Below are 26,342 nucleotides of genomic sequence, written 5' to 3'. Positions count from 1 at the left end.
AGAATTGTGTTGGGAAGTAGAAAGCACTGTAGACAGAAAGACCTAGGTTTGAGTCTTGACTCTCTCAACCAGATTATGAACTTGAATAAATGTCATCCTCTCTGAGCTGCAGATTTCCCATCTATAAAACAAGTATATTAGTTCTAGTTTCATTAAGATTATTGGGAGCACTCACCCAGATGCATATTTTTAAATAACAGTTTCATCTAGATGTAATTAATTCACTACCACAAAGTTCACCCACTTCACTGGTGTTTAATACATTCAGAATTGTGCAACCATAATCAAAATCAATTTTAAAACATTTTCATTACCCTAAAAAGAAACCCTCACTCTTCATTCCCCTCTGCCCTAGCCCTAGGCAACTGTTAATCTACTTTCTGTCTGTCTGTGCCTATTCTGGACATTTCACATAAATGGAATCATACGATATTGTGGGCCTTTATGACTGTTTCCTTTCATTTAGCATAATGTTTTCAAAGTTCATCAATGCTGTAGCATGTATCAGTACTTCATTTTTTATTGCCAAATACTCTGTTGTATGGTATACCACCTTCTATTTATCCATTTATCAAACAGTGGATCCATCAAACGATGGGCAGTTATTTCCACTTTTTGAAGTGGAAACTTCAGTATCATTCTTGTGATACTGCTGCTGTGGACATTCATGTACAAGTTTTTATGTGAATATATGTTTTCATTTCACCCAGAAAAGGAATTTCTGGGTCTTATGGTAACTGTTTGACCATTTAAGGAACTGCCAGACTGTTTTCCAAGCAGCACCCAGATCATTTTTAAAGAACTTGACTCCTAAAACTTGACATAGAGCAAATGCCTCATATAAGATAGCCATTTTATTGTAAAAAATTTGTTCTTGGAGGCCACTCTTCTAATTTAGTTGAATAAACTGGCAAGCCTTCTGTCTTTTTAAATGCTCTGGAACAATGTGTACAAACTAAAAATAATTTGCTCCTTAAGCATTTGAAGGACAGGTCCAGTCAAACTGAGATTTCAAATAATTTCTGCTTCCCTAGAAAGTGATGCATTCCTTTAAGGTTTTCCAATTTGTTAGCATAAAATTATATTAGCACAAGTGGTTGAAATCTGACTCTGCAGTCATTTGCTGGCTTTGGAAGTTGGAGTAAGACTCCATGACCTTCACTTTGCTCACATGTAAAACAGGTCATGAGGTCACCTATATCTCAATAAGGAGGAACTACAAATACATATAATGTTTTATGCTGTATCCTGCATACAGGAAGTGCTAAATAAATATTAGTTTTTAATCTCATAGAGACTGTGAGGTTGAAAATCATTGTGCTAGGCTATTAAAATGTTGTAGAGAGTCTTGTTCAGTCGCTCAGTCATGTCTGACTCTTTCCTACCCCATGGATTATACACCATGCCAGGCTTCCCTGTCCTTCACTATCTCCCAGAGTTTGCTCAGGTTCATGTCCATTGAGTTGGTGATGCCATCTAACTATGTCATCCTCTGCCACCCCTTCTCATTTTGCCTTCAGTCTTTCCCAGCATCAGGGTCTTTTCCAATGAGTCAGCTCTTTGCATAGAAATTATGAAGTAGAGAGTCTTAGCACATAGGAATTCTTTGTAAGAAGATTTCTCCTAATTTTTTTCCTATTCCTTTGGTAGTCAGTTTTAGTAATTCTTATTTTCCTTGACTGGAGAAGGAAATGGCAAACCACTCCAGTATTCTTGCCTAGAGAATCCCGTGGACAGAGGAGCCTGGTGGGCTGCTGTCCATAGGGCCGCACAGAATCGGACACTACTGAAGTGACTTAGCATGCATGCACGCATTGGAGAAGGAAAACGGCAACCCACTGCAGTATTCTTGCCTAGAGACTCCCGTGGACAGAGGAGCGTGGTGGGCTGCCGTCTATGGGGTCGCACAGAGACACAACTGAAGCGACTTAGCAGCAGCAGCAGCATTTTCCTTGACAATGTTCATTTTCATTAAAATTTTCATATCATTTGTCTAAAACCTTGGTTAATATTAACATGTTTGCTTTAACTTTTAATATGTAATTTGTGTGGCTCAAAATTCAAAAAGGAAAAAGGGTATACAGTGAAAATTTCCTTCCCACATCCCTTCTCTCAGCACCAGTTTCCCTCCCTGTAGATAACCACGCCACTAGTTTTGTGTATTTTCTTTCCAGAGTTATTTCATGTATATTGAAGCAAATATATATATACATATATTGTTTGCCTCTTTGTTTAACAAATGAAGCATATTGTATTCAGTGTTCAGCACCTTGACTTTTACTTAACGGTGTATCTTAGAGATCATTCCATAAGGTATTTCTCATCCTTTTTTTTTAATGGCTATGGAAGTTTCTATTATGTGAAATATGTAGAATTTATAAAATGTTTCTCTAATGTCCAGATGTTTTCCTGCTTTCTGATTCATGTTTTACTTTTATGTCAATGATGGTCTTTTTCCTGTTCTCCTCAGATTTATTTTGGTGGGCCTTTGGCAAAATGAACCAGATAAGAGTGTGTGTTCTCTCCTGGCCTGACAGTCCGCATTGTAGAAGCCAGATCACCTCTGCAAACCATTCTCATCACATCCTGAGGTGTTGACATGTGAGTATGAGTGGAAATCATGCCACTTTTTGGGAGACTTGAGTGAGATCTGAGTGCTGGCTGGTCACCTGGGGGGAATTTTTGTGGTAAGCTAGAGATTGTGAGCGTCAGGGATCTCCAGTCCTTAAGTGGCCTCCAAGGCCTTGCAGGGTCCGACTGCTCTCTTCCTCCTCTGTCCTAAGCCAGTCTGTACTCTAGCTGCATGGTTGTCCGTAGTCCTCTCTGCCTCCTGAGCTTTGTGCACGCTGTTTATTGGACGTGCAGCGCTTCCTCAGCACCTCAGGCCCCCATACGCTTAGAGCAGTGCGCTGTCTCCACATTGCCGCTCGCCACCCACCCGGCTTATGTGGCTGCTTCTAATTGTCTGGTGTCATCTGAACCATACAGCCCAGTGGAAGCAGAAACTGCATCTCTTCTATCATTTTATCCCTAGTGTCTGGATGTGTTTGATAATACCTGTTTATTGAATGGTTGAATAAATGAGTGTCTACCATTTTGCCAGTTCAGGATTAGAGCGTTCTGCCTGGCAAACCAGTGTGAGAAAAAGGATGTGAATAACCTTGTATTTTTTAAATAAGTATTTCGTTTGGCATGTGATAACTTGACTCTGAGTGCTTCTGCTTCCTATGAGAGAAGGCTCCTGGTGTCCTCTTGGACAGGGGTGTGTGAGCAGAACTGTGGGTAGGCGATCCTTCCTGGCCTACAGAAACTCTTATAGTTCTGAATCTTAATACCATCAGCCAGATTTGACACTGAATTTTTCTCTGTTAACATCGGATTTGTGACAGGGTTCTCCTTTGCCTGTCTTTAATCTTATGTGTAGTTAACTGTTTAATATTTGAATTTAGAAGCAGTTTTTGTGATAGAGTTGGTTGCCTTTATGTGAATATTTGGTTTTCTGTTGTCTTGAAATTCCTAGAGGGGGTTAAAAAATTAAGTTCACTCTCAAAGAAAATTGGTTAGATTTGCATTACTGAGGAACTGTATACAAATTTGTATACTAAGATAATTACCTATCCAGCTCTGAATATGCAAGAGTACTAAATACTGAAGAACACATTTTTGAATTTATTTTTGTAGAGTACAGTGTTCACTTCACAGCTCTGTGTGGAAAACTTCCAGAGTCAGAGCTCTAGCAGACCTCTCCAGAGTACCTAACTCAACATCTCCACTTGCTTGAGGGTAAGCATTTCAAATGTAACACATCAAAAAGAGAGCTCTGGATTTTCTGTTCTTCCCCTCCCCAAACCTGTGACTCAAGGACTCACTAAATAACACTTCCATCTACCCAGCCGCTCAAACCAAAATTATAGGAATCATTTGTGATGCTTTTTTCCTTTGCCACAAATACACAAATTATCAGCAGGGTTTGTCTATTTTGTCTCCAAAACACCTGTTGTCTGTGTCCACTCCTCCTTATCGCCACTGCCATCCTGCTGGTTCAGAGCACTCTCATCCTGCCTAGACAGCTGCCTCCTAACCGGTCTACGGGCCTCCTCTGTTTTCAACCTCTAGTCCCCTAGTTCTCCACACAGCAACATGAATCGTCTTTCAGTGGATTATGTCAGACCTTATTTAAACATCTTTAATGACTCCATATCACCTTTTGGATCAAATTCAAGATCTTTATCTTGGCCTCCAGCTCCTAAAGAACTGGCTTTTGCACACCTGTAAAACCTCATTTTACTCCCCTCTACTCCATTCTTGCTATCCTCCAGGCATTCTGATGTCTGTTCTATTTTTTTTTCCTTTTTAGTCTTTGTATATTGCTATTTTATCTGTCTAGAATATTCCCCCCTTGCTCTTCCCAGGGCTAGCTCTTTCTCACAGTTTAGTTTTAGCTTCTCTTCCATAGAGAAGCCTTCCCTGACTGCTCTATTTAACCGCCATACAAACACCTACCCCTCTCTCCACCTCATTGCAGCTGCCTGTTTTTTTCTTCAGACTCCTCACTGCAGTTTTTAAAGGTTCATTTTTTCAACTTAATGTATCTTGCCAGCTAGACTGAAGCTTAAAGACATACTTATCAAATAAATGACTTAGGGCAGGGGCTATTTTGAATTTAATTGCAATGAGCCAGAACCTGGCCTACCACTGGTCCTTATGTGTATATGGCACTCAAATATCTGTTAACGAATGGATGAGTAAGCATTCATTGAGAGACTTAACCATGTACTAAACTCGATGCAAATTCATGGGATCATAATACCCAGATCGCCCAATCTGTTAAAGATTTATTGTAGACCAGGGGTTGTCAAACTTTTTTTTTCTCAAGACCCATTTACACTCTTGAAAATGATTAAGGACTCTAAAGAATTTTTGTTTATGTGGATTATACCTATCAATATATATAGTTGTAGAAATTAAAAATTTAAATGTATATTAATTAATTTAAAATAGGTAGTAAGTTTATTACATGTTAATATAAGCAACCTTTTTTTAAATTTAATGTTAATAATTCCCAAAAGACTACTGAGAAGAGTGGCATTGTTTTACATCTTTACAAATCTCTTTTAACAACTGGCTTGAATGAAAACAGCTAGATTCTCAACTGCTTCAGCATTCACTCGGTCGAGATACCACATGTCATACAGCCTCAGGAAAACCCCATTGTACACTTGGGAAAGAAGTGAGAACTGCTGTAGATAATTTAGAAAATAGTATTTTGGAGATTTCCCTGGCAGTTCAGTGGTTAAGACTTTGCATTTCCAATGCAAAGGGTGTGGGTTCAATCTCTGGTTGGGGAACTAAGATCCCACCTGCCAGGCAGTGTGCCTGCCCCCAACTAAGAAAAGGGTAAATAGTTTTGATTGAGATGGTGCTGTGAGTGCTGCATTCACATTTCAGCCTCTTTTTAATATAACTTGCAGTGATCTAGAAGTGTATGGATTAAAAACTGAACAGAAAAACTAGGATCTGTGGGGTTGAAGAGCTGAACCTGTTGGACTTCTGATCTTTAAATAGAGGTGGTTAACAATTTGACTGCTGTGGAGTAACAAGGTCCAGAAGCACTCCATGCATATTGAGGTCCCAGGCTCATTGTGTCAAACAGGGGCTGGGGTGAGATTCTCCTGACATGAAATGAGACTGAAAAAAAGCCAGTAATAGTTACTCAGGGCTTCAACTTACATTAAGAGCAGTGGCAGGAGTGAAAACATGGCCATGTAGAGCACACCCAGCCTGAGCTTAAATTTTTCTCAGTGACTAACATACCCCTTTATCTCATGGCACAGAGCCCCCATTTAACTTGTCTCAGGACTAACTTTCTCACAGCAAAAAAGACACAACCAAAAAAAGGAAAAAAGCTAGATATGGAGGGAAGGGATAGGTGGGGTCAGGGGTGATAGCCAAGTGTTCTAAGAAACACTTAGAAATTAAAATTACAAAGCACTGAGTTAAACATAGGAAAACTTAACAGTAAGCAAGACAACAAAATCAGCTGTCAGGATAAATTCATTCCTGATAAAATGCAATTCTAATAATTTCAGTGTAACTTTAAGATTCTTGAAAGATAAAGAATAGTATTCATACAATGTTCATCCATTTGAGAAAGGTAGATATAAAAAAGTACTGATTAAAAATCTTACACATGAAAAAAAAAGGCCACTGTAAAACACATCAAGGTAAACACTATATTGGATGCAGTTCAAAAAAGGAGTTACTCAGAAAGCAACTCAGAAAAGTATATGAAAAATAGAGAATGTAGACAAAGGACGGACTAAGAAGGCCAGATATACTCTAGTAGGTTGAGACGAGAATAAAGTTGAAATAACAGAAAAGCTATATTGGCCAAGATAGACTGGCCAAGAATTCTGCAGAATGGCAGAAAGACCTTCATTGGTCACACAGTCCTGAGCAGGAGAAACAAAAATAAATCCATATATAACACCTTCTGAAAAGCCACAGAGGAAAAAACCAATGCTATTAGGAACATTTATATCATAGCAAACCTCATCAGCAATATTAGATCTTGAAGACAATAGAATAATATCTTCAAAATAAGAGAAGAGAAGGGTCACTTTACAATTCCATACCTAAGTAAACTGTCATTCAAAAAATATCTTAAAGCCATTTTTAGAAACACAAATACAGAGACTGCCCCCTACACTAAAAGGCTTATTTAAGGATTTATTACAATGAGGGGGAAAAAAGAACCTAAAGAGGAGTAAAATTCAAGAAACGAGAATAAATTATCAGTAAACGTAATTAATCATTGACTGCAAAAATTGTGCTTTGGGTTTGTTTTAAAAATATGTAGCTAAAATTCTAGATAATAACCAGGAAAGTGGGAATAAGAAATTCAATGAATTGCTAAGGTATGCCAGGTTCCTTTATTATTTTACACTCTGTTTAAAAAAATAAGTACTTGTATATAATTAGGAATTTAAAGACAGACAATAAAATAACAAATTTAATTGAAAGCTTTCAAATTAGCAAAGAGCAAAAAAAGTAAACTTGATCAAGTCAGTAGAAGGCAGGAAAGGAAAAAATAAGGAGCAAAGGAAAAGGCACATTTAACAAGCAAGTATATCAGAAATATAAAATGTGAACAGATTAACTCCCCTATTGAAGGCAGACTTCAAGATTAATTTCTTTGATATCTGATTTACAGGAAATCATGAGCTTGTTCCTACCTAAAAACATGGCCTTGAAATACATAAAGCAAAAACTAAAAAGAATTACCAGGAGCAGTGAATGAAGCCATAGGCTAATGGGAGATTTTTAAAAAAAATAATTATTTAGAATTGATATATCAAGCAGACAGAAAATTAATAAGAATACTGAAAATGTAAACACAGAACTTGATCCTATGGACATAAATAGAAATTGGTACCTGATAATTACAGAATGCTTATTCTTTTCTAATACACTGAACAATTAAAAATTGATTACATCCTAAGATCACAAAAGAAATTTTAACAAATATCAAATAATAACATATAGACCATATCATTTGGCTATAATATAGTTAAATTGGAAATCTATAATCAAAAGACTTTTAAAGAACTTGAAAACCTAAATACATTCCTTAGTGTGACTAAGAGGAAATCTATTTGCAGCAATGGAATATAGTACCAAACAACAGTGAAATGTATGGAATGCGGTTCAAGTGGTACTTGAAAGGAATGTAATAGCCTTAAATGTACCTGTTAAAAATTAAGAAAGATTAAAGGTAAATGAGTTAAATGTGCAACTCAAGATGCTAGGAAAAGAAACGCAAATAAAGAGAAAAAAGGAAATAATAAAACAGAGAACAGACATTAAATGTAAAAGAAGAATAAGTAAGGAGGACAATTTTGTTAGAAAATATAAATGACCTAAATTGACTCACGATAAAGCAGAAATATAGTACAAAACTAAGGAAACCAAGTAAAAAATACTTCATGCTAAAAGACCTCAGATTTAATTTTATAGTGAGTTATGTTAAACTTTCAAAAATGAGAAACTATTTTTTATGATCTGTTGTAGAGAATATAAGCAGGAAGAAAATCTAAATAATTTTATAAGTCTAGTATAACCATGATACCAAAATGAAACAAGTATAGTAGAATAAGAACTTAGGTGCAAAAACCAAAAGTAAAATATAACTCAGTAGTGTCCTGCTGCATGTGTATATAAAATCAGACCCTCATTATCATGATCAAGTAGGGGTTACAAATGCCACATTTCAACATCAGAAAATTTGCCTTAATTCTCCACATTAACAGATTATATAACATAAGCTTCCCAATAGATAACAGAAAAGTCATTACATAAAAATTAAATGTATTCATGAAAAAATTTTTAGAAAACTAGAACTAAAGGGAATTTCCTTAATCCCCAACAAAGAGGCTTTGCAAACAAACTTACTGTGGACATTTTTACTTGATAGTAAAAGATACGTATCCCCTTTCAAGTCTAGAACAAGATTTATTCCATATTTCCCCAGAGGTCCTAGAGGATGCATTATGATAGAAATGAGATATAATTGTCAATAAAAATCTAAAAATTGTCATAAACCAGTTAACATTTTCAAAGCGTCCAGGAAAATCTGAGAGAAACTATTAGAACTAACAAGGACAGGTCAGCAAATTCACTGGATTAAAACAAAAAAAATCAGCATATAAAAAGCAATAGCAGATAATTCTCAAAAACCATAATCCAAGACAAATCATGAGAAACTGTTAGACAAACTCAAATTGAGACTTTCTAGAAAATACTTGACCACTATTCCTCAAAACTGCTAAAGTCATGAAAAACAAGGAGATACCAAGGATCTGTCAGAGCCTAGAGTTGTCTGTTGCTGCTGCTGCTGCTAAGTCGCTTTAGTCGTGTCCGACTCTGTGCGACCCCAGAGACGGCAGCCCACCAGGCTCCCCCGTCCCTGGGATTCTCCAGGCAAGAACACTGGAGTGTGTTGCCATTTCCTTCTCCAATGCATGAAAGTGAAAAAATAAAGTGAAGTCGCTCAGTCGTGTCCGACTCCTAGCGACCCCATGAACTGCAGCCCACCAGGCCCCTCCATCCATGGGATTTTCCAGGCAAGAGTACTAGATTTGGGTGCCATTGCCTTCTCCGAGAGTTGTCTAAGGACACATAACTAAATGTAATGTGGTCTTCTGGATGGGATCCTGGGACAGAAGGAAAACATTTATGGCAAATCTGTAGTATAATTACTAGCTTTGTACTAGTGGTAATTTCTTCATTTGACCACATACCAAAGTTAGGTAAGATGTTAACATCAGGGGAGACTGAGTAAGGAATGTTTATATTATCTTTGCAATTTTTCTGTAAGTATGAAATAATTTTTTAAAAGCTTTATCACTGTTTTAACTCAAAAATAACCTGTTAGGTAAGTAATGGGAAAAAAGACCTCCAAAAGTCAACCAAGATCTTTATGGGAAAAAATTACAACGTACTGTTGTTGGCTGTAGAAGACATGAATAAACAGGTAGCACAGATCATAGGCAAAGATGAGATGTCGTGATAAAATGTTTTGGGTTCTCTTTAAATTTTTTTGTGGTTTCAGTAAATTGTCGAGGTCTAAGAATAGCCAAAGACACTTTTGAAAAACAAGGTAGGGCAATTGTCCTTTAAGATATCAAGATATTGTAAAGCTCCAATAATTAATGCATGCAGATAAACAGATGGACCTGTGGGACAGACTAGAGTTTAGGAACGGGTCCACTCATACAGAAACATATATGTCAGGAGAAAAAAACAGATCCATACCACAGAACATATATAAAACTAAACCTGAAAAAACTAAAACTTAAGGGTATTGTATCTTTATGATTTCAGCGTGGAGAGGGATTTCTTAAGGTATAAAAAAGCAGAAATCTGAAGGAAAAGATGATTAAATTTTACAGCACAAATATTTAACATTCTTCCGTGACAAAAGATATTGATGCCTTTTCTTTTAACTTTGTTCATGGTATGGATTTTAGACATATTGAAGTGTGATTGGGGTCAAGAATAGGAGGTAATTCAAGCTGCAACATGATGTCTTATTTATGGTTAAAGAAGATGCTATCTAGAAAATACTAGAGGGAAGGGTTTGAAGTCAAAGCAGGTAGTCAAGTGAGTAGGCTAATACCTAGGGGGTAATGATTAGTACTATCATGCAGAGCAAAAAGGGGACAAATTTGGAGTGTATCTTGTATGTAGAGCCAGCAGGACCTGCTGATGAATTGAATGTTGTTGGTAAAGGAACCAGGAATCCAGAACAATTGCAAGATTTTTGGCTACTGCAACTGGTGCTGTTTATAGAAACAGGGAAAAGGGAAATTACTGTTTGTTTTCAGTGTTTTGAGTTGCCCATTAGACATCCTGGTAGAGCACTCAGCTGTTAAGCAGCTAGTTGGGTATATGAGACTGGGCTTCTGTAGAGACTTCTGTGCCAGAGGGAGCTGTTTGCATGCAGGTGGCATTTAAACCATCCGGCTAGGTTAGACTGCTGCCTAGGGAGTAGATGTTGAGGGAGAAGGCTAGTGACTTGAGTTCTGAGCATTGGGAGCTTGAACGGAACAGAAGCCAGCTAAGAGAACAGAAGGGAAAAACCAGGGCAGTGTAGTGTCTCTGAAAATAAGATGGTGTGAGTTTTTATTTTCATTGTTTTAATGAGATGTTGAATGTTACTGAAAGATCAAGTGAGATTAAGAACAAGTTTCTTAGCCACATAGAGAACTGCTGAAATTGCCAAGTGGTTTCAGGAGTGTGGAAAGGGGGAAGCCCCCAGTGTGGCATGGTAAGGGGAGAGAATGGTGCGGTAAAGCTGTTGAGTCCGTGACAGAGACCACTCCATCAAGAAGGCTTTATTGGCTAGTGCCAGAAGGGAGTGCTGAGAAAGGGGAGACCCTCTGAGAACATGTGCTATCTGATGGGAATGAATGATGCGGGATCCAGAGAAAAACCTGTGTTGCAGATAGAGGTTTTGAGGAGAGAGGGGACGGAGGGGTCCCTTGAATGTGTTAAATCACCTTCCAGACCCTAGCCAGACTTTAAATTCCCCTCCGGGGTCCGGAAAAAACACCTCTGTGGGACGCTGGGCACCTGCAGCGTCCAACAGCTCCCCCAGCGGCTCCTGACGTGTGTGGCCAGATTTGGAAACCTCTGCGCTAGGCTTAGGACTGCATTCATTCTCAGTGGTCCCTCTAGAATTTCTGTGGATGCTCATGGGGAGTATTCAAGGGTGCTTTCATTCCGATTTTCTGTTCATGCGGCACTGCTGGCTGACCGGAGACTGTTGAAGGCTTGCAGGGTTTCAAACACCGCCCCCCTTGCCCCCTCGCCCCAGGTCAGCAGCTTTCCAGTATCCCCAGGAACCACTGATTTATAAATATTTATACTTACGAAGTGTGAATGTAAAAATTCATTTTGGATATCCTATTCTTTATGCTCTTGGGTAATGTACATTCTGTAATTAATTATATCTCATGAATCTTTTCCTTTAAAATTCAAGTCTTACATTTTAACTGGCCACATAAAATCGCATGGTATGGCTTTGCCCGGGTACAGTTTGGTGCTTCCACAGAGTGCCTGTTTTTCACAAAAAGTGACGCTCGCCAAGCACGCCTGCATGGGCTCGCTCGCACCTCTCCGCTTTATTCCTGGAGAGGGGCGGCCGGATCGCCAGCGCGTCGGGGGCTCGCTGAGACTCCCCGCGCCTGCCGCACGGCAGAACGCGTGTTTCTGGAGGGGGAGTCCGGCAGAATGGACTGGAGACGGGCAGGAGCCCGCCTCCGTCTTCCTTCCCCTCTCTCCCGTGGCCCCTGAGGTGACCGGCTGACAATGTCCTGCATGCTTCCCCAGAGGTTTAACCGCGTGTGTGCTCACCCTTAACAAACGAGCAAGTGGGACTGCTTACCGGGTCGTGGCTGCACGCTTCGGCCTGACCGACGGTGTGACTGACGGCCGAGTCCTCGGGGGTCGTTTCCCGCCGCACAGGTCCTCAGGCGGCGATGCGCCCCGCGCGTCAACCGTCCGGCTGGGCGGCGGGGGACCGGCCCGGCGGCGGCACGCGCGGCCGCGTGAGGAGAGCGGCCGCGGCGCCGCGCGAGTCGCGCTCTCGGTTTTTCGGTCTTTGGAAGTCGGGTCATGAGTTCTGTCCCGCAGGTCTGTCAGCCATTTGTGCTTTTCTGTGAATTGCCAGTGTCCTCCCTTTTTGCCCATTTTTCAGGCGCGATTTGGTCTGAACGGTATCGGTTTCCAAGAGTTCTTCGTTTATTAGGGAAGTTAGCCCCGGGTCTTTCGTGTGTCCCAGGCAGAAAAGCCTCGTCTCCCACTTTCTCATTTGTCTTTAACTTCAACATACATATTTTTGCCCGCCAGCTTTTCACTTTCTTAGACAAATGTACGGGTTTGTTTGTTTGTTTGTTTGGTCTCTTCAGAGGATTTGCATTTGGGAGTCGTTGGTAAGGCTTTCTTCGTGTGACCCCCCACTTCTTTGTTTGGGGGTCGAACACAACCCCCCCCCCTTCCAGACCCTGCCTCAGGGCCCCTCGCGTTGGCTCCGTTGACGTCAACCTCCAGCCTTCGCGCCAAGCAGTCGCCACGGCAACTGCGGCCCGATGGGCAGGGCCGAGGGTGTGGCGAGGGGCCCTGGGCGCAGAGGGCAGCCGTTGATTGGCCAGTGCCCGGCCCCGCCTCTGCGGAGAAGCAGACAAGGAGCCGCGGGCCGGGGCTCGGTGCAGACGCCGTGAGCCGCGGGAGAGAGAGGTTGGAGCAGAGGATCGGACATGTCCACCCTTGGCTGCTGGCGCTGCCGAGCGCCTGGGGCCGTGTGGGGGCACTAGAGCTTGCACAGGCTGAGCAGTGGTCGAGCTGTCAGCCCGGGCAGGGCGGTGCCTTGAGGTCCGGTGAGGTGAGTCCGGCTGCCCCGGTCCGCACCACCGCATCTGGATGGTGCGCCGGGATGGATGCCGCAGAGCCAGGACCCTGGTCAGTGGGCGAGAGCTGCCGCGCTTGCCACAGCCGCACCATGTTGCGCGGCCAGCTGGAGTTTGGGATCGGGGCTCCCGTGCCACCTGTCCTGGGCGTAGCGGGTACAGGGACGGCTGATCATCCTGGGCAGGGGGTGGGACGGCCACAGGCTCCGGGCTCCGCAGTCCGCTGGGGTGGGTGCCGGAGCAGTGGCGGTGGTCCCTGATGAGCATGGGAAGTCACAGGGTGCCCCCGTCTTCCTCGGCTCGGTCTGGGGGCTGCAAAGGGCACCCCCATTTCCCAGGGTCCTAGACTAGCCAGGTCCCCTCCGGCCACCCCTGCATCCTTGCCGGTGTCTGGGGCGGGGCTTGCTTGCCGCAGTGGCGGCGGGAGGAGCTATAGGCGGGGCCGAGGGTGTCAGTGCCTGTGCGGTGTGTTCTCAGGGTGGTGACGACCTGCGGCCCACCCACCCTGGCGCTGTCTTTGAAGCGGCGGCGGTGATGGGCTGCGAGGACGCTGTTCTGATTGGCTGGGGAAGGGCTGAGGGCTGTGACAGCGGGTCTCAGAAGAGACCATCCAGTCAAACCCGCCGCCGCGGCGCCATCTTTGATGGGGGCGGCAGAGGCTTGGCCGGCGCGGTCTGGCTGGCCAGCCGCGGGGGCGGGGCCGCGGGTCTGTGCTGGAGTCTGTGCTGTGATTGAAGGCTGTGGGGGTCCTCTGTCTCACCCGTTTTTTGCTGGTCTCGAGCCGGCCGTGGACACTTGCCGCGGACGCTTGCCGCAGAGGCTTGCCGCGATGCGTCACACCTGACGGGCGTGCGGTCTGGTGACGGGAGGGGGGCTTCTTTTTGATCAGCAGGAGCCACACTGTTGTCACTAAGGAGCTGTTTGTCCTGAGGGACAGGGTCACGGGCTGTCATTGTGCCCGCTGCCTCTCTTGGCTGCTCTGGGGTTGCAGAGCATGACTCCTTTCTGGACTGCTTTCACCCTGGGATGTTTCTGGCTCCATGTTTTGGTTGGCGCCGCGGGGACTGGGCAGCGGGTGCAGCCTAGCTGCGTTTCACAGGTGCCCTGTTGGCTGGGCCGAGGGCGTGGGACCGCGGGCCGTCTGGGGGGACTGAGCGCTGCAGAGTGCTGTGAAGCCCTGCCCGCTGTGACACTGTGTGTGGTGGCCAACAGGTGGCGCCGAGGCTCATTGCGCAGGGACCATTGCGAATGACGGCGGAGCTGCAGGGGTCGGGCCGAGAGAGGGGCTGCGGAGCCCTGCCCTCCCCACTGCAGTTTGTTGACAGACAGGCTGAGGCTTATTGTGCAGGCGCTGCCTTAAATAACAGTGAGGCGGGTCTCGGGGCGGGCAGAGGGACAGGCTGTAGCAACCTGCCCACTCAAGCGCTGTTTGTTGACTGACAGGTGCCACCAAGTGTTACTGCGCAGGCGCCATCTTGAATGACAGTGGGGCTGGCAGCAGTGGGCGGGCTGAGGGAGGGGCTGCAGAGCCCTGCCCTCTCCAGCGCTCTTTGTTGACTGACAGGTGGCGGCCGAGGCTTACTGCGCAGGCGCCATCTTGAATGGCTGCGGAGCTGCTCTCAGGGGGCGGGTTGAAGGCGGGGCTGCATAGCCCTGCCCACTCTAGCACTGTTGACTGACAAGTGGCGCCGAGACATATTGCGCAGGCGCCATCCTGAATAGCCGCGGGGCTGACCGCAGGGGCGGGCCGAGGGTGGGGCTGCAGAGCCCTGCCCACTCCAGCGCTGTTTGTTGACTGACAGGTGGCGGCAGAGGCTTACTGCGCAGGCGCCATCTTGAATGACAGTGGTTCTGCTGGGGCGGCCCGAGGGAGGGACTACAGACCCCTACCCACTTGTGCTCCGGTGGCCGACAGGGGGCGCCGAGGCTTACTGCGCAGGCGCCATCTTGAATGACCGTGGGGCTGGCTTCAGGGGGCGGGCTGGGGGAGGGGCTTCAGAGCTCTGCTCACCTAGAGCTCCGCCGACCGACAGGTGGCGGTGAGGCTTATTGCGCAGGCGCCATCTTGAATGGCAGAGGGTGGGCTTTGCTTGCTGCGCATGCACCGTCGTGAGTGCCAGCGGGGCTGGATTAGTGGGCCACCGCCTCTGGTGTCCAGGGAGACCGAGCCCGCCCCGCGTTCTCCGCTGTGCAGGCACCAGGTGGACCGCTGCTTGCCTCTGCACCACGTCTCAGTGGCCGCGCGATGGCGCCATGTTCCCTGGAGGGGGTGGGGGCTGTGGGACAGGGTTCAAAATGTGCACATCTGGGGGTCACGTGGGAAACAGAATCTTAATAGATTTGGGGGAGGGTGGGTTCCTAAGTGAGAGGGTGGAGGAGGCTGTACATATGAGATTTGAGGGTGGGAGGCTCTTGAGGGTGGTAGGAGGTGACTTGAAGGAAAAAAAGCTCGTGATGGCCTGGAGCATGTGCAGTGGCGGAAGGCTATGGGGGAGGCATTGCGTGGGGCCTGGTGGGGCGGAGGCGGTGCTGGCAGGTGGGCGGGTCTGGGGGGGCGGGGCGGGGCGGGGCGGGGGTGGCCCCAGCCGGGAGGGGTGGTGTGAGGGGGGCGTTGCCAAGTGTGTGGTGGGCGGAACCTAATTATAAATCTGCTGACAACTGATAGCGTTAATAAAAGCCAGAGGCACAGTCCTGAAGGAGCTTCTACGGGCCACTGATTGAACACATGCTCTGAGTCACAGTGGGACTTGAAACGTGTGGTGTCGTCCAAAGGGATCTTGTTGTTAACCTCTAAATGTTGTGTAAGGTTAAGTAATGGTGCCGTTACCTCATAGTAATGATGACTATTATTAAGGTCCTAATATAAGCTAGTGTCTTCATGCTGCATAGGCGTGCAGCACAGCAAAACTTCTGGCATTGCGTCACTGGTTATCACATGGCAAAACTAGAATTTCAGCTCATTTTTCTAAGTGGTGTCTATATCATTGTTCCACAATGTTTCCATAGAAAATATCTGTAGATGTACTGTTTTCCAAAATGACATTAGTTGATCTGTAATTGCCATGAACTCTGAGGTTGAGTTCTCTGCTTCATTTTTGTAAAATATGTAGAAAATTAATAATGTGAGAATTAACAGAGATGCTAAAAGTAAGCTGCCCGCACTATAGGAGGCACATAATTAGCAATAAATAGTACTATTTTCTTAGCCATTACTATTTTCTTTCTCCCTCCAGTTTCTATCTGCAATGTGTATACCTTGACTTTAGAAGGGTGGCCCGTGCAACAGAGCTAATAAGTGGGAAATTGGGGTCTTGAATTCCTCAGCCCCAAGTCCTGTGTTTTTACTCTATTGCTCTGCGTATTAGAGCAGGTTGTGACACACACTTAGAGCTGGTTGCACACCCATTGACATGGCCTCACTGGGTGAAGACCTGTGGTTACAGCCCGCAGTACAGCGTGCACCCCAGGGGCGAGACTGATGGGCTGGCCACTCTGTGGGGGGTAAAGATGAAGCTGTGTGGGGTCATTTCCAGCCTGGGAATTCCAGTATTTGGAAAATAAATTTGAGGTCTCACGTTTTCTTTTCCTTCCCCAGCTCTGCTTTTCTCTTCTCCGAGGTGATCGGCAGGAGGAAGAGGGACTAGGTCCAAACGCCAGGTGTCTGTGTCCAGGTGAGCTGAAGTCCCTTCTCACAGTGCCACACCATCCTTGGGGTGAGCACGTGCTTCCTGAACCTGACACTTCCCTGCTGCACACATGTTCCATCTGACCATGAGCACGGTTCGTGCTCACTGAGAATGTGCAGACTCTTCCGGTGGACTGTGTGTTCGCCGGATTCTCCTTGGTCTCACGCCATCCTTTGCAGTGTCCAACAACCATCCTTTGTTGGTCTTTTCCCAACATTGAGCTACTCCTTCATGCCTCCCCTTTCTTTCTTATTGGGTGATTAAGGAAGCATGAAAAATTCAGTGAGTCTTCTATCAGTCATGACCCTGAGTGGGAAAGGAAGTGATTCCTTGGAGCTCGTAGTCTTTTGGGTAATGAAAGCCATTGAAAAAAGTAAGGCTGTGTGCAGAGACAGGCAGGAGAAGACAGCGTGGCGCCTGCTGCCCCTGAAACAAAGGCAGTAACTTCTCAATTCCAGCGCCTCTGATAAGGTAGGGAGCAGGAGACGGGGCTGGGTCTCAGAGCTCTGTGACAAGGCCCCAGCAAACGGGACCAGGCTTGGAGCCCACACCCCGGAGCTGCTGTCACTCCTGGTGGGATGTGGGGAGCCTGGGGTCCCATGGGGGCCACGGACTTTCTTACTTCTCCTCCCACGGCCCAGCCACCGGTCCAACCCTCAATAGTCGAGTTCCTCCCCGTGCAGTTGAACAGTTGACCCACTGATCTTTGATTGAGGCCAAAGACCTCCACCCCACCCCTGACTTGCAGCAGGAACACCTGGTGAGTTGCAGCTTGGTTTCAGGTACATTAATTGTGAGGCCATGTTTTCGTTTTCTAGAAGTAGAAGTAAAAGACTATAAGGTGTTCAAAGAGTAACCCAAATGCCCCACATGGACCACCGGGGCAGCCATGCTGGCCTGCGGGCAGCCCCGCAGCGCTGTGGTGGGATGGCCCAGCTCAGCGCTGAGCTCCATCTGTGCGCGGTGCTCCCGGCGCACCCACTTTGCGCTCACTGTCCAGTGTGCTTGAGGACAGCTGAGCTGGAGCCCCGTAAACCCCTCTGCCTGGTTAGCTGGTGATACCTCGTCCTGACCGGCTGCCCTCGTTTGTCTCCTGTCCTCCCCACCAGCAGAGCTGATGCCCCCCCTTGGCCCTACGACCAGAGTTGGGCTGAGTCCCAACTCTGTGCCCCCACCCTCACCCTCATCCTCTGAATGTGGTCAGACCTTGGCTTTTAAAATCCTACCCTTGACCACACTGCTCGACTCACCCTGGGATTCCTGCTCCAAAGAGAGTGCGGAGGGGGAGGTGGGGGCCTGCTAACTAGGGTACCTGAGAGCCCACCTCCAGGCCAGGAAGCCACACTGGTGGCGTCCCTCGGGGCCAGAGTTCAGTGAGACAGAGGGGACGGCAGGTGGCGACATCCGGGCCTAGGCGTGGAGCCGCAGCAGTGCTGGCCTGTCCTGAGGGGTATGTGGGGGGTGTGCCCCATGGGAGCACTGCAGGTGGAGAGGGAGGGGGCCACAGGAGGAGGGGCTACTGATGGCTTCACTGGTGGCGTCCCTCGGGCCAGAGCTCAGTGAGACAGAGGGGACGGCAGGCGGCGACACCCGGGCCTAGGCGTGGAGCCCCAGCAGTGCTGGCCTGTCCTGAAGGGTGTGTGGGGGGTGTGCCTCATGGGAGCACTGCAGGTGGAGAGGGAGGGGGCCACAGGAGGAGGGGCGACACCCGGGCCTAGGCGTGGAGCCCCAGCAGTGCTGGCCTGTCCTGAGGGGTATGTGGGGGGGTGCCCCATGGGAGCACTGCAGGTGGAGAGGGAGGGGGCCACAGGAGGAGGGGCTACTGATGGGCACTGGCCCACAGAAAGGAGAGGAAAGCCCCACAGCTGCTGAGTGTACTTCAAATTTAGATTCAAATTTTTTTTTGATTGTGAACTTCAAATAACATTCTAAATTGGAATGTATAATGTGTCTTTTATCAATCATTTCCTTTTTCGGTTTACCTCACTTTACTAACGGTCCTTATACAAGTTTTATTTATGTATTGTTTGGCCCACTGTGTGGCATGCAGGATCTGTTCCCCAACCAGGGGTCCAACCTGTGCCCCCTTCACTGGAAGCAGAGAGTCTTAACGATGGGACCACCAGGGAAGGCCCCAGTTTGTATGGAAATTTGCTTCTACCTTGGTTTGTACACACTTCCACACATTTAAGTATCTATGTAGCTTTTTTGATTTTAGTAAGACTATGCCCAATTCATGAAGGCTTCAAACTCAGGCCACCAGAGTGAAGCATAAGTGGGATGTTAGGCAACATTTGGTTGTAGGGGGGTGTGGTGTGAAAGCTGGGACCTTGTATCCATCACGTGTATGTGGGTGTGTTTCTGTGTGTAGACATGACTTAGTGCAGCTGTTTAGCAATGGCCATAAGAATTTCAGTATAAACACGCCTCCATCTATAGCTTTGCTTTCTAAAACTGCATTTTATTCCATGCGCGGACATCCTCATCATTTTCTGTGTACATATAAATGACTATGTTTGCAGTAAGAATGCCACATATGCTATATACCATTTCATACCCTAGTATTTTCATTTAATGCTTTAAACAGTTTTTATATTAGTCATTTCCATCAAGTGCGAATTGACTGTATCCATAGAAAGGAAGACTGTGTGGCCTTTAGAAACAATGACGTAAATCTGTATGTACTGATTGGAAAGATGTCTATCAAAAATTACTGCGTTTAAAAATACACACACAGAGAGAGCCCCTGGTGTGATCTCATTTTGTTAGAAACGATGTAATATGTATAGAGACTATAAAAGGTTTAGTGTAGGAACAAATGGAGTCGAGGAGTGTGGCTTGCAGTTTCAGGGGGTGTGGCTTGCAGTCTCAAGGGGGTGTGGCTTGCACTTTCAAGGGGTGTGGCTCAGCAGTCCTAGTAGTGTGTGTCTGCTTCAGAAGTGAGTTTGGTCTACCGTTCCGGAGCTCTCTGTCTTAGATTTCTTAAATCATTCAGATTTCATAGCAGAAACTCAAAAGCTTTCTACCTCCTGTCTCTGGTTGGTTTATAAGATGTGGGAGTGGGCCTTCTCTTGAAGACGATACGTAAGGCCTTGCCCACAGCGTGGTCTCAGTCCACAGCCACATGGAGAATGAATTCTCTGACACTCTTGACACTTCTTCTGTGTTGATTTGTCCATGTATTTCTTTCTTTAAAATGTCTGCAGGTCCCTGGCATTTTGACTGTTCCTGTGGATAGCTACTTGTTCAGAAGTTCCGGAAGGGACCCTGTTCCCACCAGGTGATTTACATACCCAGGGGTGTCCCGTGGCCTCTTGAGAGGCGGGGCCGTGGCCGTCTAGGGGAGCAAGTTCTCTGAATCGGAGGCCACGGAGAGATCGGGGCTCGCTTCCCTGTCCCCCGTGGGCTCTGAGGGCCCTGCTCTGGCCAGGCAGTCCCTCTTAGCCATGCTCTGGGTCAGCTCACGGCCGCTTTCCAGAGCCGGGGGTCTTGCCCAGCAGGCTGTCACCTGGTGCCCTGTCTGCTGTGGAGGAGAGGAGGGCAGGGCAGGCAGAGTGGGAGTGGCAGAGGCAAGAGTGTGCCCAGCTGGCAGGCAGGACGCTGCAAAGAGAGTGGGGGTGTGTGCACGGGGCAGAGTGGAGCGCACCGCAGAGAGGCGCTCAGGCCCCAGGAAGGAAGGCTGCTGTGAGACGAAATAATTGAAACCCCTTTTGTTTTCTCTTTAGAGATTAAAAACAATTTTTTTTAAACTTACTGGTTTTTCTTTTAAAACAAAAAAGAATTTTTGCTGCATGTGGTTTTGTCCTTCTCTGGAAGTAAAGTCAGAAGTACAAAACTGTCAGGTAAGTTACTGCACCCTGACCTGGACTTCTTTGCTGTGCCGCCTGCTTTCTGCTCCAGCGTGGCTGACCACTGAGGACAGGGCAGGGCCGGAGAGCTCGTGGGCCGCTGAGTGGCTCAGGTGAAGGGGGCGAAGAGCCTTAGCTGATGACACCAGAGCAAGAGGAGGACGGGGAGTTAGCGTTTACACTCAGCCTGAGAAGTTCTCTTAGCAGAGTGAGGGCAGACCCTAGAATAGAGACGCAGCGACAGGAGGGTGAAGGGAGTAGCATGCTGGTTTCTCTGGAGACCCCGGATCTCAGACGAGGCTGGCCAGAGCAGGAGGAGGTGTGGGGCGTGCAGAAGCCTGCTGCGCTTGGGCATGTCATCACCACTGATGTGAGTACTAGATGTGGGGTTCCCGTGGACTCAGCGGTGCTCCATCTGACCTTCTGCCGGCTCATTGAGCTGGGTGCCAGCATCCAAGCTCCACGGAACGCCAGCGGGGCTGATGTTGACCCCTGACCTTCCCAGTGAGGGAAGCATCTGTCTCTGATCCCTTCACAGTGGGGCCCAGGCCAGTGAGCTCAGATATTTAAGACTACATTTGAGAGGTGCCCGGAACACCAGTAGATTGACCTCTGTTCAGGCACCAGAGGCAGTGGCACAGACAGGAGCCCAGGGCTGCCCTCAGGGTGCACGCCGTGGAGAAGGCATGCCTGCTGCCTGCAGACGCAGACGGGGCAGCCACCCGGCCGGAGCGGTGGGGACGTGGCTAGTGTGCAGAGGAGCTGAGCTGCTGATTTCAGGGGCACATGCAGAGCACAGGCGCAGAGAAGTTGCCCAGAGCACTTGAAGCCCAGGACCCGCACTGTCACGTGTGTGTTTGGCCTTCCTGTGCTGTACACCTGAAGGCATGGCCGCGGAAGGCACGCGGGCCATGGCCCCGGGTCTGCCGAGAAGGGGCGGACTGCAGGACTCGGGCTCCGAGGCCCAGGGTCGCAGACGCCGTCAGGAGCAGAGCGCGGTCCTCCCGCTGCAGGCGTGCTGCTTGCGACTCCTCGCATGTGTCTGTGTGTCGGGGGTGTGGTGCGGCGCCCCCCTGGGCCTGTCCTCCCACCGGGCAGTCCTCAACCCCTGGGACATGTGTGTCTCCTTACGATCCGCAGGTCCCTGAGCACTGACTGCCCCCGCTGCTGCGTCTGCCTTGTTGGCGCATGTTGGGTTCCTCCAGTGAAACTTTTCCTTAGAGACATGCTGCCTCCCAAGTCCTTGTCCGCCACCAAACCCAAGAAGTGGGCCCCAAACCTGTATGAGCTAGACAGTGACTTGTCTGAGCCGGACGCCGTCCCAGGAGAAGGCGCCACTGACTCTGAGTTCTTTCATCAGAGGTTTCGGAACTTCCTCTACGTGGACTTCATTGGGCCTCGGAAGACCCTTCTCAAACTCCGAAACCTCTGCCTCGATTGGTTGCAGCCGGAGATTCGCACCAAGGAGGAGATTATCGAGGTCTTGGTCCTGGAGCAGTACCTGACCATCCTTCCGGAAAAGATCAAGCCTTGGGTGTACGCAAGAAAGCCGGAGACCTGTGAGAAGCTCGTTGCTCTGCTGGAAGATTACGAGGAGATGTACGAGCCGGAAGGTGAGCGAAGGGGAAGGCGGCACCCCCGCTGCTCCGGCGGGACCGTTCTGGGGGGCTGGGGCGGGCGCGGGGCGTGCGGTGTAGGTGGCAACCCCGGCCTTTCTGCCCGCAAGGAGCTGGAGCCCTCCCCGCCCCAGCTTTGATGGTCTAACCGGGGACCGGGGCGGTGGAGAGGGGCGTGGTGGGCGCCCTCGGGGGCTAAGCTAACGGGCAAGCGTGGCTGAGCCCCTGAGCCGTGTCTGGTGTCCCCTCAGACGACAACAGCAGCGACACCCACAGCGAAGGCGGCATGAGCCGGAGGGCCGCGGAGTCCCCACCGCCGCGCCCCGCCCTCCCCTGCTGCAGTGAGTAGCTGCCCACCGCCGCTGGGTCTGCGCACAACCCGTCTCTGGGGACCTGCTGCTGCTGCTCGGGAATCTGGGGCGGGGGATTCCGGGATGGCGGAATGAGACGTTTTCATCAAAGCAGACACATCCGTGGAGTGAAATACAACTTTTTATTATTCAGTGATGAGGGAAAACATTTAAAATTTTGAAGCTATTTGGAATTTGCCGTAGGTTGTTTCAGGCTGTGCCTACCGCCTCCGGGGGGTAAAGTTCATCACCACTTTGCCTGCACAGCTGTTCATTTGTTCAAGGTTCTCCAGAGAACTTTCTGGAGCAGCAGTGCTCCGGGGACGGTGCTTTGTCTCTCTGTAATCAAGTGGGGAGCACATTAAGACGGGCCAGGGTTGGCCAGGCTGTGGAGGGTTGGCAGATGGCCTCCTCCTTAAGGCGGAGACCGCAGGATCCGGGAAACCGGGAGAGCCTGAAGCGGGAATGGGCCCCTTGAGGGCGGCGGCCCGACCAAGGCCAAGCCAGCCTGCGCGAGGCCGCAGAAGTGGGCCCAGGCCCCGGAAGCGGTCCCAGGCCCCGGTGTACGGGGCATCTGCCCCTCGATTGGGACCCAGCTCCCAGGGGAGAGCAGGCGTAGCGTTCGGGTGTGGAGGGGTGTGCAGAGCACACGGTCAGCTCCACACGTCTGTGTCCGCAGGTGACCGGGACCGAGACCGGGACTGGGACCAGGACTGGGAGCGAGAACGGGAGCGAGGCCGGGCACGGGAGCGGGAGCGCCGCCGTGGCCGAAGCCGGGACGTGGAGTCGCGGGACCGCTGGCCATCCGTGCGGAGCCCCAGGAGCAGTACGTGTGCCCGCGAACCCCCCCCCCCCCCCCCCACCGCAAACTCACCTCCCGGTCGACCGGCCACATCCGTTCACGCGGCCTCTCCATTCCCAGGGTTTCACCAGCGGGATCTCGCCCTTCCTCTGGCGGAGAGAGCCAAGGAAAGAGATCACAGACGCAGGGACTCCCTGCTGGATTTGGATGCCAGATCTGAGGTGCGCCCAGGTTTCCTCTCGTTCTGGGAGGGCCGTCTTCACTCCGTGCTGGAGGTGCCTTTCTTTCTCGGGAGGCTGAGTTATCTGACACCTAGAAGCCCACCAGGGTTGGGGAGAGAGCCCAGGGGTGACCAATGGCCGCAGTGACTGCCGCCTGCTTTCTGGCTCGTCAACGGGGTCAGCACTTGTGTCCCCTGGAGGTCGCCTGCCCCGTGCACAGAGCGGAGGGAGAGGGCGCTCAGGTCCCGGAGCCGAGAAGAGCGGAGTCTGCAGCCTGGCTCTGCCACCTGCCAGCCCACTAGCTGCACCAAGCCTCAGTTTCCTCATCTGTGAAATGGGTGTGACGACAGCCTCACCAGGGCTGTTGTGAGGGATGCATGAGTCACACACAGATATGCAGTGTGCAATGTGCGGCCTGGCACGCAGTGGGCACACTGTCACTGCCAGTCCCTGTGCACTAAGGACAGGGGCATGGACAAGGAGGGGCTCGGGCAAGAGGGTCGTGCGTGATGTGGCAGCGTGGAGGAGGGCGCCTGTGCAGCCGTGTGAGAAGGCAGCGTCTGAGAGACAGTAGACGCAGCTCAGGGCTGCCCACTCGTTGGGTCAGCTCAAGCGTTCTCTTTCCTGGGAACAGTGTAGTCCAGAACGTCATGCACATTTATGTCACTCAGATTCGACCAACAGGAAGGTGTGAAAAGTGCCCCTTTCCTTTTGCCGTTGCCTGTTGGGGTTTGTTAGCACCAGGGGTGGTGCCCTGTGGCACCCTCAGCCCCCCGAATTCTTGATCTCATCTGCTCTCTGCCAGCCCCAAGCTAGGAGCCCCGGTTTCCTCCTGTCCCACCGCAGACACCCCTGTGCTCCCCACCCCCGCGGCTTCACCTGCACTGTGATAACCCGGGGAGGCCTTAGGAGGAGGCATTGTCAGCCCTGAGTGCCGCGCAGTGCCCGCTCCGGGGAGCTGCCCACCATGGAGGGAGCTCCCTACCCCCAGACAGGGAGCATCTAGCTCCTGGCGGCCGGCACCGGCCGTCCGGTGGTGCCTGCTGCTTCTGCAGCTTCTTGTCCTAGCAAGGGGTTCATTTCTGAAGCTCTGCTTCATTTTGCCAGGGGTTTTGTTTCTAATTGCTGAAGGTTTTCTTTCTCTTAAACCCCAATGCCTGTGCCTGTTTATTTTTCTCAGTAGGAGCTGCACCTAATTGTGCCCACATCGTTTTTGTTTTCTTTGCTACACTTCCACATGGCTGTCATGTCATATGCCACTTCCCAGAACTAAAGCAAATTTAATATCAAAATATCTTTACATAATAGTTCAGTAGTGACAACAACTTATGTTTTATTTACATAATTTTCTTTTTTTACTTTTTGGCCGGGCCACATGGCGTGTGGGGTCTCAGTTCCCTGACCAGGGAGTGAACCCACGCGCCCTGCAGTGGAAGCCCGGGGTCTTAACTGCTGGCCCGCCAAGGGAGTCGCACCCAGTCTTCCTCCACACTTAGCCCCACGTGCAGCAGACCACGTGGCAGGACACGCACACATAGTGTTAGCTCCTCCATACTTCGCCCAGGTCAGCGGCCCAGGTGACAGGACCCCCACAGCCTGAGGGGGGCAAGTGGACACCCTCCTCTCCATTTCACAGATGAGGACGCTGAGGTTTGGGAGGACTTCTGTTCCCAGCTTGCTCGGTCGTGAAGGTGCTTGAGCTCCTCTGACCCTGGAGTTCCTCTGGCTGCGCCGCTGGGGGCCCCTCAGGCTCCGTGCCCCTCCTGGGGCCTCAGCAGCGCTCGCGGCCCCGCCCACACCTGCGGGTCTTGCTCACGCCCCCCAGCCCACCCTGAGCTGCCCCCGCCACGCCTGCTTAGCGCCGACTCTCTGCACCCCACTTTGTTGTTTACTGTTCTCTGATTGTTTCTTTCCAACCAAATGATAAGCTGCATGAGGGCAAGGAATATGTGCCCTCCGTCTTTGGGAGCTTCCTCAGAGTGTAGCACCAAGGTAGGTACGATGTAGGTCCCTAGTAGAGCCTGACCAGATCACTCGGAACCCCCGGCGCTGTGAGCACTTGCTGCACACTGTGTGCGCGTGTGTGTGGCTCCCGCGCTGCTGGCGCGGTCCTGGCCGCGGTCGCCTGGGCAGACCCCGCTGAGGGCACATCTGCTGTTGCAGGAGGCGGTGTTGTACCAGGACATGGTGGCCCTCACTGAGGATCGCAAGCCCCAGAACCCGATTCAGGACAACATGGAGAACTACCGGAAGCTGCTCTCACTGGGTGAGTGCTTGAAGCGGGGTCAGAACAGCTTCTGGTGGAGCGGGAGTGGGAGGGAGTGGTCCTGTGACCCGCTCCAACGGGGCCACGCCCACATGGCTCTCACCCCAGAGTGCCACCCTGTGACTCCAGTCTGCTCTGAGGCAGGTCCGGGGTCCTGGATGGCTTCCCCGGGGGACACGTGGTTGGGTTTGAGGCGGCAGTCACCTCGCGAGGGGTCATGTGGGCCATGACAGGTGGGGAAACGGACGGAGCCTGAGAGCCAGCAAGGATGCCCTGGGTTTAGGGGTGCTCGAGGACTCTGTGCAACCTTGTCAGCAGAGTCCAGAGAATTAACCAAGACAAACTGGGCAAGGGGCCAAGGAATGGACAGTGAGGAGAGAGAGCGAGACACAGGCCGTCCAGGGCACGCTCAGTGCCCAAGAGAGAGCCTGTCGTCCGTGGTGACACGTCTCATGCTGTGTTCTTCCTGCGGACAGGGGTTCAGCTTGCCGAGGACGATGGCCACTCACACATGACCCAGGGCCACTCAGCAAGGTCAAAGAGAAGTGCCTACCCAAGCACCAGCAGAGGTGAGCGCAAGGCCCT

At 49.6% G+C, this 26,342-nt stretch overlaps 1 protein-coding gene across 11 annotated transcripts in view; it reads left to right on the top strand.

Moving 5' to 3' along the window:
- Positions 1-26,342, top strand: part of PEG3 (paternally expressed 3) — a 40,856-nt gene that overhangs the window by 4,714 nt on the left and 9,800 nt on the right. The window contains exons 2-11 of one of the 11 annotated variants that reach the window (XM_044931686.2): positions 2,471-2,601; positions 3,682-3,783; positions 16,564-16,639; positions 19,861-19,934; positions 21,643-22,115; positions 22,370-22,459; positions 23,148-23,294; positions 23,391-23,491; positions 25,655-25,757; positions 26,234-26,326. In XM_044931686.2, the coding sequence (XP_044787621.2) occupies positions 21,728-22,115; positions 22,370-22,459; positions 23,148-23,294; positions 23,391-23,491; positions 25,655-25,757; positions 26,234-26,326 (922 nt within the window). In that variant the 5' untranslated portion in view covers positions 2,471-2,601; positions 3,682-3,783; positions 16,564-16,639; positions 19,861-19,934; positions 21,643-21,727. Of the gene's footprint in view, positions 1-2,470; positions 2,602-3,681; positions 3,784-12,781; positions 12,944-14,950; positions 15,170-16,563; positions 16,640-19,860; positions 19,935-20,379; positions 20,497-21,642; positions 22,116-22,369; positions 22,460-23,147; positions 23,295-23,390; positions 23,492-25,654; positions 25,758-26,233; positions 26,327-26,342 lie in introns of those variants that run through there. The other 10 variants (XM_044931684.2, XM_044931685.2, XM_044931691.2 and 7 more) reach the window with 10 other exon arrangements.

This window comes from Bubalus bubalis, chromosome 18 (assembly GCF_019923935.1).
Source record: "Bubalus bubalis isolate 160015118507 breed Murrah chromosome 18, NDDB_SH_1, whole genome shotgun sequence".
In the NCBI taxonomy this organism is placed as follows: domain Eukaryota; kingdom Metazoa; phylum Chordata; class Mammalia; order Artiodactyla; family Bovidae; genus Bubalus; species Bubalus bubalis.
The sequence above is the reverse complement of the archived record's forward strand: the minus strand, read 5'-3'. Positions and strand labels throughout refer to the sequence as shown.